The sequence below is a fragment of the Pecten maximus genome, chromosome 5, assembly GCF_902652985.1.
Source record: "Pecten maximus chromosome 5, xPecMax1.1, whole genome shotgun sequence".
NCBI classification, from domain to species: Eukaryota; Metazoa; Mollusca; class Bivalvia; order Pectinida; family Pectinidae; genus Pecten; species Pecten maximus.
Genome location: NC_047019.1, coordinates 15,450,851 through 15,467,113, shown reverse-complemented (window position 1 = coordinate 15,467,113; position 16,263 = coordinate 15,450,851). Strand labels below are relative to the sequence as shown.

Genomic DNA, 16,263 nt, shown 5'->3' with positions numbered 1-16,263 from the left:
TTGTTCAGATAATATTTTAAAACACTAAATCTCATTATAATGAACCTATACCCATCTTAGTCACCTTTAAAGGACAATCATTACACTCTATCAAAAACTTTTAAACTCTAAACAAAGATTCTACCGTCTTAGTCACAATAATTGGTGAATCATTAAGCCACAATTGAGGAATCGTATTCTGCATTGTATTGTAGATCAGTGTTCACAAGGCGTTTAAATATCCACTGTCCACTGAACGGTCGGGAACGCATTTTATATAGACTACCTAGTGATTTAGAATCTAGATAAGTAATCGTTATTTACTCAGCCCTCGTGATTGTATACATCCACGTGAGATATATGGGGATTATATCTACAGATAGGCCTCTTGTACCCACAGTCTGTTTGAACTTTCAATGGGGACACATGTGTTTCAGTACTAAAAGGTGCTACTTACTGTAGGAAAAGGTTACGTGTGAGAAAACAATGTATGCTGCTCTGTGTGGCTACAAATATTTATGTCTGAAAATATTGCACTTGAACCAGTCTACGAGTTGCCCTCCTAGACGAATGAAAGCTTGTAGAAAATCTTACCACCAGTTTATCACTACCTGTGTAAATCTGTCGAATGCTAAATGACATTGTAAATGAATTCTGGCATTTGTACATGTCAACGAATAAAATATATGTTAAACCCACAGTACGAGAGTGTTGAGGTAATAAACACAGCCCAGGAAAACAGTCTAACTCAGCTATAACGGGAGTGTTGAGGACTCAGAAACACTACATTATTTGACAACTTAGGAATGTAACTATTTAAAAAATCACTTCTCAATATTTAAACTATTTTTAAACGTTCACGCCATGCATAAATGTTAACTGTAAACGTGGTTATTTCGTTATTTCGATACGTATGAGATTTCTTAATTCCGCGAACTTTTCTTGTTCATTTGTTCCATAAATACCATAAAACTAACAAAATAATACGCGCGAGGGAAATTTTCGCAGTGAATTGGCCTTCTCGTAATGATCTAGCGTAAATGTCCCTCTCGCGTAAATTTCCATATTTACAGTATGATATGAACACATATTAAGTCAAACAATCAGGACCTCGCCTAGAGAAAATAACAAATAGATAACGACCAAATAGGTCAACACTTAATATACTTCTTCCTACAGTGTCGTACTTAAACTACAGGTACAGTATCAGATTATTGGGTTGCAGACTTACTATGATGACTATATTTATCTTTGTTTTTTCGGCATAGCCGTATAATTTTCTTTTGGCTCCGGATATGACGCGAAAGGTGGCGTTACTGGTCAAGATGAAGTATGTGATTGGTCATTGTATCGGTAAATGCAAAATGCAGATATGCAGTTAAAGACGAAACAAAATTAAGATTGAAAGCAAGCTGAATAAGTGCATGTATCTATTCAAATGACACATTAATAAAATCATATTCCTGATTCAATCACCAAAAATGATTCAAACTGATATAATTTTGTTATCCGTGCTGAAACGCATTTATTTCATTAGTTCGTTATTTTATTTCACCAGCAGTTTTACATTATAACCACCAGCATTAAAACTATGCGGTTTATCTTTCTTAAAGATATTTCTTGTTGACAATTAAAGATCAAAACATTTTTCACTTACGTTTTGACATGCAATGGTGTACTATTCACACCTATTCTCCCAAACACATAACATGCTCTTAAAATATTGACACCTGTTTGTGTATCAACTTAAGAGGATGTGCACCGGGACATATATGGGGTCTAAATCTCCGGAAATTACCATCGATCAGCAGACCTACAAGACCTTCATTGTATTAAATCATGCCACGATATTAGAAGCATCACTAGTTTAAGGCGTGGTACAGTTAACAGGAAATGATATCCACGAAATAAATCGTCAACACAAATGGCTGTTTATTTCCTCAACCCGAAGGTTTCACATTGATATCGTTTTCACCATAGATCATATGACACTCATTGTCACGGCTGTGAACGTGAGTAATTCACGATTTTTTGATAATACAATTGTTTCTGAATGGGTATGCACGAGAATAATAACTTTTTTTTTAAAAATACTATTAAAAGCTAGATATATACAGAACCGATAATAAATTTGAAATTTTAACTCAAAAGGGTGCAATATGTACCGAGAAAAACTACACGGGTATCATTACAGATGAACAGGAAACAGACAAGGTGTGCATCTTTGTTTCATCACAGGCGTCTGCTTCTGGTTAGAATTAATAGAAACAAATATTAGACCCTACTCATACTATATCGTTGATAAAGTATGAGTTGGGTCTAATATTTCCCCCTCTATTAACACTAACCAGAAGCAGAAGCCTGTGGTTTCATCGACGAAAACCATCATGTAAATAAGGGTCAACTCAAACTATTATGTCTTCAAAGTGAAATACAAGGAAGTACGAACACAACCATAACCCGGACTAATTAACGAACACTAATAGACCCACACTGAAATAGAATGCTACCACTCTGACGATGATAAAAATATTTTTGAACACAAACCAACAGCATTTGTTATTCATAACGGAAACCACATTTCAAGTTAGTCTGCACTTAAATGTCGACATTTACGGGAAATAAAGGGTGTTAGGAACGAAAAGAAACTTCAAAATAGGGAAATCGACTATTTTTGTCATGTTGAAATAAAGATAAAAGTAAGAAGCAGTAGTGTCCATGGTTTCAAGTTCTGGAAAGATTACAGATCGGTGTAGTCAATAAACTTCTATTAAAGACAATTTAATGTCTATCTGTATGAAGTAAAAATAACTTGTCCAGGCTCTTGTAAATATGTTTTAATAAATTATTTGATGGATTCGTCCTCAAATGGAAATAAAGCGATCAAGAGAACGGCACAGTGCACCAAACGATACTAGTATCCCTCAACAAAGGTACGGTTCGTCTGGAATCCAACCAGTCTAACGTATTCATCCTTAATGTATTCCCACTCTTGTAACTATATTGAAAGGATTACATAAAAGCTACTGAATCAAACTGCGTCATACAGCTGTCTGGTCACTCTGGGACTGAAATCGTGGTAAAACGGTACTTGGAAGGAGTCCTGCGAAGTTTTGATAAAAGTGGGGATATCTAAGTTCGTGAGTTGAACTACTAGGCTAGCAGATCGATAATTAACGATATCACGATATTCAGAAGTTATTGAAGATGGTGATAAATATGTACAATAAAACAAATATTTCCTTGGTTATCAATCAAGTTAAATTAAATTTTCAAACAGGAAACAATGATTTGATGCAGAGACTGATCATATTGTCAAGGGTGCTTATACAACTACGCAATTCATTGTGGCACACTCGTTTGAAAATTACATTGGATGGGGAACGTCTCTAGATTCTTAGAGTTTGGTTTGTTTTTGTTTAACGTCCTAGTAACAGCCAGGGTCATTTAAGGACGTGCCAGGTTTTGGAGGTGGAGGAAAGCCGGAGTACCCGGAGAAAAACCACCGGCTTACGGTCAGTACCTGGCAACTGCCCCACGTAGGTATCGAACTCGCAACCCAGAGGTGGAGGGCTAGTGTTAAAGTGTCGGGACACCATTCTTAGAGTCCTAACCAAAATATCTACATATCTTACATAATGTATAATTGTATCATTTATTAGTATTACAAGTATTTTTTATTACTGCGATGACCAATACATACACTATGAATGATATTATTTGGATCCATGGGAACATATTTTTGCCTCCCATTTGGGATAATATCTGGATAGCCAGTTGGGTAATCGTGTGGAGATGTCGGACAAGAACATGCAGATAATGTACAGTGTATTATCATAGAAAACAAAGACACTTAAGTGGCTGAACAACAATGTACATTTATTTGGAATGTCGGTTCAAAGAAAAATATATTTTTGTATATTACTTTCATCAAGACATCAAGCTGGATCTGCCGAAGTGGAATGGACATAATTTTGTATGGCTACATCTACTACACAATCACTGCTGAACTTCACCACCATATAACACAATATATCACCAGAGATAGACAATTACAGATCCAGCATTTCACAACTGGAGAAGAGAGAGGGGTAAGTTAGCTAAATATTTCTAACAGATAATATCTAAATTGTTGACTAAAACATGATTATCTATCTGTATTTTAGAATAAGAACTAAATATATGATTATCACAGATAAAAGAATTTCCAATCATGGGATAATTTTGAACTTGTAATACGAATGTTTTACAATATCACTATGCCTTTTATTTCGCTATCATACTAGTGGAGACAGAATCGGTATGTACATGTAATTCCATACAGGTTAAGTCTCCAGTTTTGAACTGGAGACCAGTTTATTCTTGTAATTTAGCAATCTTAGCTACAACTATTTTGTATGAACTTTGCATTTAGATAATGAAACCTACTTTCACTTTATTTAGGGTGTAAAAACTGAGTTCATTGTTGAACATTAAGTTGTACATGAATCTAAGCGATACGTTTCAACCTGAGGGTTTCCAATTGGTCCCTTTACAGCTATTGAATGTACCAGTAATTATAACAACATGTAATTTGGGCAATTACAGAAAAGTGGCACAAAATATACATAAATATCAAGTAAACAAAACAATAAAATAACAAGCTAAATAACGAGAACAATTTCATGGAATTTATAGTTTTATCAAGTAATCACTAATGGTCCCTTACCATGTTATATAGTTTGTGTCTGCGTATATATGTGATACATGTTATACTGACTAAATCTTGGTTATAAAAGCAGTGCAAAATAGTCTCCAAACTAAATATAATTTCCCAAAAAATGTTCATATTGTCGTTTTCAACAACTAGAAAAATTATTATTTGACATTTAAGAATCCCTAGTGATCAAAAAAAAAGAGATGCCTATATACGTAGCTACCTCCAGTAATTCATTGTTGTGTGTACATGTTTCTATATATAGGTACATCGTATACTGACCAGGAATCGTAATGGACCTTATACAATATAGACACGTTTTAGAAGATTAATCAGTACATTTTGTACTTACACAATTCTGATTGGTTATTTCAGAATTATATTTGAATAGGGCAAATTTGCAAGAGAAGCATTTAAATGGAGGCTAAATTCAAAATGCAGCCTACAATGTATTTCATTATTGCACAAAGGATGATTGAATATTTAAGATCACATACTCATGGTCTTTGAAGTCAGTATTAAAAAAATTAATAATGATGCAAAGAAGCAGAGAAGGATCCATAATTGTATGCAACAGATTAAATAACTCTGTGGTCATTAAACAAAGATTTACATCTCATGATCTTACCAATAGGTAAAATTCCTTCCTCTGAAACATTTTATCTCATTGTGGAGATTTCTGTAGGTAGCAATTTAATATAAGAACATACAATGTATAATAAATTAACTTTAACATAACAGATGATATTGCAAGGGTTAGCATTACTTATATAAACTTTGTAAGGAGAGAGAGTTTTCTTCATAACATTTAAAATTTAAAAAAATCTTTGCTGGCATTAACAAAATCAGAACGTGTTGACTCTCTACGAAGATAAATATAGCGAATAAAGTATATCTATAAAACAAGTAAATCATACACACCGATCTGCAGTAGACATGGAACAAACTTAATATATATAATCAACAAAATATACCCAAAAAAATAGATCAAATAAACAACAATATCTAAAAAAAAAATCTGAGCATAAAAAATAACATATCCTGATTGCGATCACAACAGCTACTCTGAGCCAGGTAAGCTTGGGTGGGTGAAGGTCCTCAATGGAGTCAATACTACAAATATTCACGATCACAATGTTTCCTCAACTTTAAAAATAATTGAGAATTCTCAAATCGGTATCCCAGTTCAGATAAGAGGTGAACATTTTATTTCGCAAGGATAGAACTACTATTCATAATAGATAAAACTATATCTGTTAAAAGACAATCTCTTCACCTTAAAATATTTGTCATAATCAAGAGGAACCTCCGTATAATGTAGATCTGCGGAAATCTCTAACATAAAATAAATACAGGATATGTGTCTTCAGTATATTTAGCCCAATATATTTCACAAGTGTTGTAAATATTTTGATATCTTACAGGAATGCATAGCAAATTATTAGCTACACAAGTGAAATATATTTGGTATACGCACTCGTGAAAAATATCAAAATATTCGCCCCTCTCGTGAAATGTGTTTGGTATTACTGAAATTCTATTCATTATATTCTTATAACAAAATATACCGGGTCAGGTTTTAATTTTCCCCATTGTCGTTTGTAAGCAGTGTCTTGATTGGTCAAATCAGAAAAGTTAGAAGTGATATTATCCACTATTGAAAAATATCACTGTAAGAATTTTCGATATTTCACTGGTAAAAATGTAATAAATTTTAAAGCATATCTGCATGGTTTCTTCAAAAGGATGCCCAGAACAAAACAAATAGGTGCTGGAGAAAAACTCAAATCAGATTCACAATATAATGCCAACCCATCAATGATACTATATTATGTAGAGACATTAGTACTGGTAATGTGATCTGTAAATGATTAAATTAAACAATAAATAGCTACATTATGTCTAATGAGTCTATCATAATCAGGAGAGCTATACTAAATGTCTGGAAACCAAAATGAGACAGATGGAGTTAACTACAGACAGTGTACCCTAGGCTGGGGAAATAGATTACATGTACAATTAATGTTAACTACAGACAGTGTACACTAGGGTGGGGAAATATATTACAATGTTAACTACAGACGTGTACCCTAGGGTGGGGAAATATATTACAATGTACAATGTTAACTACAGACGTGTACCCTAGGCTGGGGAAATAGATTACAATGTACAATGTTAACTACAGACAGCGTACCCTAGGGCGGGGGAAATAGATTATAATGTACAATGTTAACTACAGACAGCGTACCCTAGGGCGGGGGAAATAGATTATAATGTACAATGTTAACTACAGACAGCGTACCCTAGGCTGGGGAAATAGATTACAATGTACAATGTTTACTACGGACAGTGTACCCTAGGCTGGGGAAATAGATTACAATGTACAATGTTAATCAAACCACAACACGATATTGCACTCATCATTGACAATTACAGGAGTCTGTCACTGTTATAATGCACATAACAAAGGTTAAAGGTTAGCACCAAATAAATTGGCAGGTGTTAATTTGACAAGAATAACTATTACTGTATTCATTCTCAAATAAGTCCCTGCCGGAGCTCAAAATCTTAGGCCTGAAGTTTGGTATGAGCTATTTGTGAACCTCCTTTTGGTTACCGTTTTAAAATGGAAGATTCTGTAAATTTTAAGAAAGGAGTTGTTTGTGAACAGGGGCTTATTTGCAGATAAATACAGCATATTTCAACAATGTATATGTATATATTTTGTTGCAGAACTAGTTTAACTTCAGTAAAACTCTACAATGTTAATACACATTCACTAACCTAATTAACGATCTATACAGATGTATGATAAGGATTTAATCAACATCTATAACCAAGTATACTCTGAAACAAAACATTCTGTAAAGCAATAAAATACACCTAATGTTATATTGCATCACAATAATTCACAGAATGAATGGAAATCAAACATTTTCCAACATTCACAAATACAACAAATTTGGCAGCAGTACAGTTATAACATGATTTACATTCTACAGATAAATTACAAAGTTATAATATTGGTTGTAGAGAATGGCTTTAATGTTAAATAGAGAAATCTCAAGTGCGTTAAAATAATTTCATGTAATTTATCTTTAAATGAAAATAAAAATGACATTAATAAATAATTTATCAACAAAGGAAACTTTTTTTACTGTGCTACAATGGACTTTATCTTGTAAACTGAAACTTATTGATATTTCATGTAGTGGATTTCAGATCTATTGAGAAGATATGATCCTCTAAGGGAAAAGGGATTGGCCATTAATAATTAATATCTTATCTATATAGGGGTCTACACTTACCAATATATAACCTTACATTGAAAAAAAAAAACATTATTTGATTTTCTTGACTTATTTTCTTTCTTGAAACACTTTTATGTCATTTTTAAATAAAGTTAAACTATTTTTAAAAAGATTGATCTATACCCAGAGTTGTACCATTTTCATACAATCTTTCGCATTATTTTCAGATAACTTTTGAATCATTAACACATTTCTTGCTTTGATACTACAAACACCTTGACATTTCGAGAATTTAAGAACAAGTTTTTAGACAGTTACAATAAAAGCCTTCCTTTGTAAAAGGTGGTGTAGATATAACAATAGAAACATGAAAAACAAAGACTTTGTAAATAAATCCATAAGATCAACGACTCCATAGTTTTGATAAATTCTACCCTCGGAACAAAGGGCTGATTGTATATCACATCATGATTAAGCTTTAGTGGCATATGTTAAGTTACTTCATCTTATTTGTGACTTTTCTGATTCAAAGATTAACTACTGTGATATTGTATACATTTTTCAACTTGCAATGTATAAAACTATCTCAGTGGGATGCATATTCATATTTTTTTCTCCTCACTATTTGTGCAGAATTGATTGCAAGATATCTTATTATGCTAATTGAGTATGCTTCTGAGTAATCATGGAAAAATCTAGCGAACCCGGCTGATGATTGAAGGGTCCTGGCATAGAACCGAAAATCAACTCGAAGAAAAACAAGGTATCAAGTTATCATAATTAGACCTATTACTGAATAATAACGACAGCTTTTAGTACTTACATGCACGCTTCGTTTAAATTGATTGTACTAGCCAAAAATTAACAAATTCTCTAGCAGTAAGTGTCTATGATCAATTAAATATTACATAATCCAAACAGGAGATTCCTGACCAATTCTAATATATATCACCAGTTTACTATGACTGAAGGAGATTCACTGATATGTCCCCTCTATATAATAAATCCTATCATTGTTATGACTAATCTCAAATTCAACTTGTTTGACAAGCTGTAACTTATAACATTTAATGGAGCACATGTAATAATATGCCTATATTATAAGCAGCTACATGGTATGTTGTTGATGGACAGAGAGATTCTTGTGTTTACTCGCAAATAAAAAGTCCAGTAAACTTGCGTCTACGGAAACGTGGGCATTGATGACATCTATCCTGAATAATTAAATTAACTAAAAAGGTTGAACCCTAACTATTCTGTGCACAATTGATCAGGTACATGACACATGTATATAAATACATTTACCATGGGAATAAGAAATGGCCATTATCAGTTTACCTTTGGTCAATTTTCTTTAAGATCACAGTTACCATAGAGATTAGGAATTATCCCTAATCCTGTGTATAAATCGGTCAATTTTGAATTGTGACCACTGTTGCTATGGAGATGACGGCATGAGTTGGAGGATGGCGCCTATTCTGTGTGTCCACTGGCCAAGTGCCTCCTTGAGGCGGGGATCCTGAGCATGACACACCAGCTGGTTGGCACAGTTGTAGATTGCTGGGAGAAGAGCGTCAAACTTTTGGTCTGACAACTGTTGGAACAGCCCCAGTATGGTACACAGTAGTTCTGTCAGTGACTGGGCTCTCGCCTCGCTGTCCTGTAAATTAACACAGCATTATAGAGCAATTAGAATCTATTCTAATATACAATCAGTCTCAGATTGATAATCCCATCACAATGAAATCAAGGAGAGGACATATATATGTACATGTATATATATCATATGTACTTTCATTTATTAAAAATATGATACATTCACTTTTTGGAATCACATTTGTAAATTTATGTTTTCAATGGATTTTAATTGCTCCGATTCTGTACATTGGTCAAGAATGAGAACAACTGGAACGAGTTTGTGTTTCAAGGAATCGGGGTCACAATTACTACTTATAGAAAATCTTTGCCATCACTTATATTATTAGAGACTTCACTTTAAAACAGATTTTGCTCAGACTTCAATTATATTTTATGTTGGGTGTTGGCATGTGAAGGGATTTGTATTGTTTTGCAAGTTTCAAAATAATCTACTGAAATTCGTGACTGAATACCAGTGTAGGTTGACATAAACCAATAAGCAACTTTAAGGAAGAGAAAACAGACCGAGTATGAACTTTGGAAAAATGAAATATTAATTTGAGTATACTGTACATACCTTCATTAATGATGTTTTTTGTTGTTTCTCTATAACTTCATCAACAACTTCTTTCTTCAGCTGAGGAGTATTACTCTTCTTTTGTTTGGTTAGTTTGACAAATGCTGGCATAGCATGGTGCTGTTTACGTTTTTTGTACTCTGTCATGAGGGTCTTGATGAGGGTGTCTGTAGCTAGGGTGTACACTCGGCTATCATGTTCCTCCCTCAACTCTCGCTTACTTTTACCCATCATGCCCTTTATTTCCTGTTGTGGAGATTCACATATTTCTTCTGTTATATTTATGACATCCTCAAATCCTTGGGTCGCTGGTTCTTCTGGAAAGTCATGGCAAATAAAAATAATAAGTAGCATTATTTAAGTTGTTAATAAAGAATCTGGAAGTAATTTTTTTTTCTTCAATAAAAACTTTTAAAAATTGTCTCTGATGTCTTTAAAATGCTTGACAGGATATCTCAGCAATCATGTTAAAATATTTTCAATAACTGTAATACTTGTATTGAAAGTAAGCCTCCAAGGGTAGGATCAGAACCAAGGACCTATTTCTTGTAGCAAGATAGTATTATCACTTCATGCCTAGTAAGCACACATATAATATTTTTATTGGTTGGAAATCTGAACTGTAACTATGCTATGAATGGTATGAATTTGCATTTTAATCCATTACAACAAACATGCAGGGGATACCAGTAATAATTTGTTTGATTTTACAAAACTTAGTAAAGATTACCTTGGAGAGTGATTGCTTCCGTTGCCATGACACCCTGTAGTTGAATGACAGCCTCTGTATCCAGGGCTGCCTTTTGCCTGTCCTTGCTGTGTACAATGTCCGTGATGCTGTCAGGTTGGGCTATCAAGAAGAAAAGCTCTCGCTCTGCCATCTGGTCGGCTTTCTCTATGTACTCGTCGGACAACATATCCACGTACATCTGGCACAGATCATTACACACACACCACAGTAGTTGTATAAACATTATCTTGTTAGAGCTCATTTCAGTCTTGTCTGACAGGTGTGTACTCAGTGCTTGACCAATGTCCAGTTTGTCCACATCAGGACCAAACAAGCAAGTCCGTATTTCGGGTCGCGAAAGATCATTGAAACAAGCACAGATCTGTAGTAATGTATTCATGTAGAAGATCATGCTGGCTCCGGCCTGTTTGTACAGATTCACAGCTACCTCAGTCCGAGCTACTTTCTGAATGAGGAACTTCAAACCAGGACGTGAATCAAATTCTCCTGCCAATTTATTGGAGCACCAAAGACATTTCAATAACGTCAATATATTACGAGTTGACATCATTGGAACCATACCTGAGAATAAGAGATAGTGGTTATAATTACTGGATAATCTGCCACCTTATTACAATGTTACATATCATTAATAAATGAACAGCATTTTAATTCGATCCCAACGGAACTTACATGCGAAATATAGCATCATATCACTATCAATGAGTGCATGCCAGACTGATCTTCTCGAAAATTGTGACAGATGGAAAATATGGATGGACAAAGGGCAACAATTTATGACACCAACTACTTCATGCTGAAAATCTGGAAATTAAGGGATTCAAATACACCCTTACAGAAGTAGTAGCATCTTTCAGAAATGTACAGATAAACTGAATTTTAACAAGATTGACTTAAATCCATATAGGGGGTGGAGACACAACGTCCCAGAAGGTAGAGAATCGTAGCAATCCAGACGAATCTGTCTTGGATTATACGAGGTCTCACCGAAAATCAGGTAATATGTGCGCAACACAGAGAATTCATTCCATGATCTGATTTATTGGAGAGCGTTGTTGACATGTTTCGGCTATAGAGTAGCCATCGTCATTGGGTTCATTGGTTCTGATGACAACTGATCTATAGCCAAAACATGTCAACAATGCTCTCCAATAAATCAGACCATTGAATGAATCTCTGTGTTTGGCTCACCGTTTTTACGCACACAAGACTGGCTTAAGTTTTGATATAAAATTCATGGAGAAACCTGATGTCATCATTACCTAGTTTGGTGACAGCATCATCCACAGCCTTCTCTCCTTTCTGGTCAGGCCGTTCAGAGGAATTGGCTTGTGGGTGGTGGGCAGGATTTAGTAGGACACTGCCCACAGTCTGTAAAAGTAGTTGATGAGACAGGAGTCCGACGACCACACCACGGAATGGTATCCTGTAAAATTACAAATCTCCATAGTCAGTCAAATTCCATAACCACACCCACGTAATTCAGAGGACAATAATTACTGCAGATACAAATTCATAGCTGAATTGTACCTCAAAGTTCACTATCCTTACAAAGTAAGAATGAATTTATGTATTGTTCAAAACATAAACTAGAAATGTAAGCTAAAGGTCCATTCTCCCGAAGAAAATTTATGCAGGGAAATCATTAAAGGGGCATAACTCCCATGTCAATATCATCAAATTGAAAATAAATCAAAATAGCACAACTTTTTATGATACTTACCATATGAACCAAGGTTTATGAAATTAATTGAGAGAGTAAAGAGCATTAATATGGAAAAAATGGGATATCAAAAAGCCTTTGGGGCTAGGGCAAAAAATAATTTGTGAGAGTAGTCACAAACAACATTCCTCCCCAAATATAAACCTGGACTAAACAAGAGTTACCTGGCTATTATATCGTCAGGGTTGAGGCTGTTCTCCTGACCTGGAGGGTAAAGTAGGAACACAAAAGACTTGTCCTCATCAACCTCACTGGTCAGGGCCGTGTCTCCAGATACCTGGCTGTCCAGTAGGAACACCTGGGGAGGCACAAGAGGATGACGTTTATATATTGGATCTATAGAAGACTAATTACAATATCTTATATTGGATATTTTCATAACATACTTACTAAAACCCAATTCTATTAAAGTATTTTCAAAGTGGACCACCCAAATTATAATTAGAGTATATCAAAAATTGATCACTTTGATTCAATACCAGAGCTTAATCTGGTAAAAGAACTAGAACCATGAAGTAAGATCTATTTTGAAATAAGAATTCTCATCGTTCAAACTTGAATAAGATTATCATTCTGAGGAATAACAGATTTTTCTCGCGTAATACTTTTCACTTTCTTCCATCCAGCTGTCCAGTTACATTAACATAGGTGATAGTGTCTTTAACAGGTTGACCTTCAGGTGACAGGGGTCATGCATGCGAATTACAAATGTACTATTCTTGGCCTATAAGTGCAACTTGTTGTGAGAAGGTTGTTAAATGTAATTAGACCTCCATCAGGTTTTCATTACAGAGATGCCTCCTATGGGGTCACCTGTCCTACCACGTAAGTTTTCCCCGGGTACTCCTGTTTCCTCCCACAGTAAGACCCCTCGCAGGCTTCCATCCAGGCCAACAAGCGTGATTAATATAAGTTTATATAACTTGTTTCACAATTGTTGTAAAATAAATAAAGTTTATATGTTATCTCCAATATCAAATTACACATACTTAAGAATCCATAAATGGGTTTTATATGACATGTGAAGACCGTTATCCCCAATATCAAATTACACATACTTAAGAATCCATAAATGGGTTTTATATGACATGTGAAGACTTTTTGCTGACCTGATGTGCCAGGTGCTGTAGTCGTTTACACTCAGCAGATGAACTGTCCCTCCTCATTGCTACCTTCACCTGACCTCTGTCACCATAGAAGTTTTCAGAGTTCACTTCAAACAGAATCATGAGCTGACGTAGATGGAAGGTGGTTACATCCAGGGCCCTCTGCATGGCTGTAGAACTGATCTGCCACATGTTTTCTGTGAAAGACTCGCCAGCACTTAGCAGCATGTGTCTGTCAACAGGAATGAAAGCATGACACAGCGTTATAGTTGCAATTCAAATAAAATTCAAAATGGAGCCAAAGGGTTCATTATATTAGAATTAGTTTATCCACTCATGACTCTAAAGTTTAGAAATGAACCAAACGTCATATATTTATACTGTATTCATTTGTAAATAAGGCCCTGCCCACAAATATGCCGGCCTTCTTCATTTTTGCAGAATTATCAGTTTTAAAACAGCTAAACCTGTTCACAAATAATCAAATAATCTTTAGTACTAAACTTTTACACTAGGAGAGGGGGCTTATTTGAGGATAAATATGGTATTGAACTTGAACACCAAGGGAGGGGACGTATTTGATGATACCATAAAAATATGGTATCTTACCTGATACAGGAACAGCCAAGGCGAGATATAACCTCCACAGGCTGGGCTATACACTATCATGGTACCTTACCTGATACAGGAACAGCCAAGGCGAGATATAACCTCCACAGGCTGGGCTATACACTCTATCATGATGTCCAGAAGCTGTTTCAGCATCACCTCCACTAGATTTCCAGTCTTTCCTTTACAATCTACATCAACAACAAGCATTGTATCATGTTAACGATTCAACTGCATACCAGTAATATCTATATTACAAACAGAGAAGGGTTATTACAGACTTTGATCTCGGCTCACAAGTGATTAATTGTTTCAGAATTGTACAACAAATATTTGTGGCTTATAAAAGGATTATTGATAAAATATGTAAGCATTATCCGTAATTATAGTGTTTTAAAAAACGTTTGCAAAACAAAAACTTGGTTATATATAAAGTAGAATTGTAATTATTTTTACATTCATTATGCAATTGTCATGTTCCAATATTTTTTTTGATTTCCAAAAAAATATTCCATTTTTCTTTTTAATCTTTTCCATCAGACTAAAACCTGATCACTTACCTGCAAACTGCTGTGTGAAGTCGACGATGAGGTCAGTACAGAGTCCGCAGCATTGCTTGAAGTTGGTGGCGCCAGTGTCCCAGTACCCATACTTCCTCACCCCTGATCTTAACCAGGCCTGCAGCATCGGCAGCAACAGGCGGTTCACACAGTACAGGGCAAAAGTCGGACCTGGTTCATTCAATATACATATTATATTATTTACACAACTTCATTATATTACATTTACATAATATTCACAATGCATTTTTTGGCTCTGCAAAAACTACTATCTTTAGGCAAGTTTTCAATCACATCACCTGTAAGTATTTTTAGCTATCAAACAGCTGCCATCAGTGATAATGTAGATCAGCTTTAATTCCAAATTTTCTCTTACTTATGCCTTCTATTTAAATTAATTAATTTAATTTAATCTTAATGTATTGGTGTACATGTTTTTGATATGTGTTATGTATATATGTGTATAAATATCTGGGTTTTTTTTGGAGTCTAGTATAGAGGGCTATAAAATGTCCTGAACCAGAAATAAACTTATCTTATCTTACTTATCTTATTTTCATTCCTCATATAAATGGTGAAACAAGTGGAAGTTAAGCTAGGGCAAATTTTCCCCTGTACACTGAATTATTCTAGAATTCTAGAACACTGTAGATATATACTGGTATATAGATAGATAATTATATCAACTGTATCCTGTAACAAAAGTACATTAACCGTGTAATAGTTCAATCCTGAAAATACTGCTTTGAAAATCAAAGTACGGTAGATTTAAACATTTCAAGGATATCTAATCTATCCAATATGTTTTATGAAATATTTTGTATCAGAGTTTCTGAATGAATTCTTACCAGGAATATTGGCAGTAGATTTAAGGATGGAGAAAAGCATTTCCAGTGTGTCAGACTGGTAGATCTTCGGACAGGAAGCCACTGATCCGGCTAGACCATCAACTACCAGGAACCACACGTGGAGAATGCCTGACTGGTTGTCCATTGATTCCAGTGTATCCTCCTCGTGAACTGATGGCTCCTTTGTCACCAAATTATCTGTCTTATCTTTGGGCTTACTTTGGAGACTTGACACAGAATTAACTAGCTTTTCTCCAGGAACTACAGTTATCCCCGGAATCATTTGACGTAATGCTACCACTGTCATAAGTCTTTTCCTCCTCATCTAGGGATTTCTGTGTGGACAAGTGGGACGTCCCTGTATTGTCCCCGGCGACATGGGGTCGGAAGTCCCCATTAGGGATTGCTGTCTGAGTTGGAGTATTGAAATGTCTGGTAAACTCATCCATGTCCATGTGAGGTAGAACTGGGTCAACTATCTGTTGTGATGAATCTGTATGGATTCTATGGATAAAAGATTTAAAC

The 16,263-nt window shown here is 34.9% G+C and overlaps 3 protein-coding genes across 4 annotated transcripts in view; all 3 read right to left on the bottom strand.

Moving 5' to 3' along the window:
- Positions 1-8,599: 8,599 nt before the first annotated feature.
- LOC117327283 (brefeldin A-inhibited guanine nucleotide-exchange protein 3-like) lies at positions 8,600-14,378 on the bottom strand. The gene is made up of 7 exons (XM_033884206.1): positions 14,331-14,378; positions 13,725-13,953; positions 12,780-12,913; positions 12,155-12,318; positions 10,872-11,453; positions 10,142-10,458; positions 8,600-9,586 (listed from the first exon to the last, which is right to left on the bottom strand). The coding sequence occupies exons 2-7, from the start codon at positions 13,947-13,949 to the stop codon at positions 9,365-9,367; spliced, it is 1,644 nt and encodes a 547-aa protein (XP_033740097.1). The 5' UTR covers positions 13,950-13,953; positions 14,331-14,378; the 3' UTR covers positions 8,600-9,364.
- On the bottom strand, positions 14,089-15,883 carry LOC117328322 (brefeldin A-inhibited guanine nucleotide-exchange protein 3-like). Its single transcript, XM_033885846.1, has 4 exons — positions 15,739-15,883; positions 14,891-15,061; positions 14,401-14,521; positions 14,089-14,188 (listed from the first exon to the last, which is right to left on the bottom strand). The coding sequence occupies exons 1-4, from the start codon at positions 15,881-15,883 to the stop codon at positions 14,089-14,091; spliced, it is 537 nt and encodes a 178-aa protein (XP_033741737.1).
- LOC117327282 (brefeldin A-inhibited guanine nucleotide-exchange protein 3-like) overlaps positions 15,868-16,263 on the bottom strand; it is a 28,944-nt gene continuing 28,548 nt past the window's right edge. For both annotated transcript variants that reach the window (XM_033884205.1, XM_033884204.1), the window contains exon 25: positions 15,868-16,242. In XM_033884205.1, the coding sequence (XP_033740096.1) occupies positions 15,978-16,242 (265 nt within the window). In that variant the 3' untranslated portion in view covers positions 15,868-15,977. The remainder of the gene's footprint in view (positions 16,243-16,263) is intronic.

Excerpts from the sequence above, each read along its gene's own strand:
- LOC117327283 (XM_033884206.1), bottom strand. The coding sequence starts at position 13,949 with ATGCTGCTAAGTGCTGGCGAGTCTTTCACAGAAAACATGTGGCAGATC. Across the intron at positions 11,454-12,154 it reads TGATGCTGTCACCAAACTAG|GTATGGTTCCAATGATGTCA; the intron begins GTAATGATGACA and ends TCTTATTCTCAG. Across the intron at positions 9,587-10,141 it reads AAAAAACATCATTAATGAAG|GACAGCGAGGCGAGAGCCCA; the intron begins GTATGTACAGTA and ends GTTAATTTACAG.
- LOC117328322 (XM_033885846.1), bottom strand. The coding sequence starts at position 15,883 with ATGGACAACCAGTCAGGCATTCTCCACGTGTGGTTCCTGGTAGTTGAT. Across the intron at positions 15,062-15,738 it reads ATCTACTGCCAATATTCCTG|GTCCGACTTTTGCCCTGTAC; the intron begins GTAAGAATTCAT and ends TGAATGAACCAG. Across the intron at positions 14,522-14,890 it reads CTTCACACAGCAGTTTGCAG|ATTGTAAAGGAAAGACTGGA; the intron begins GTAAGTGATCAG and ends TTGTTGATGTAG.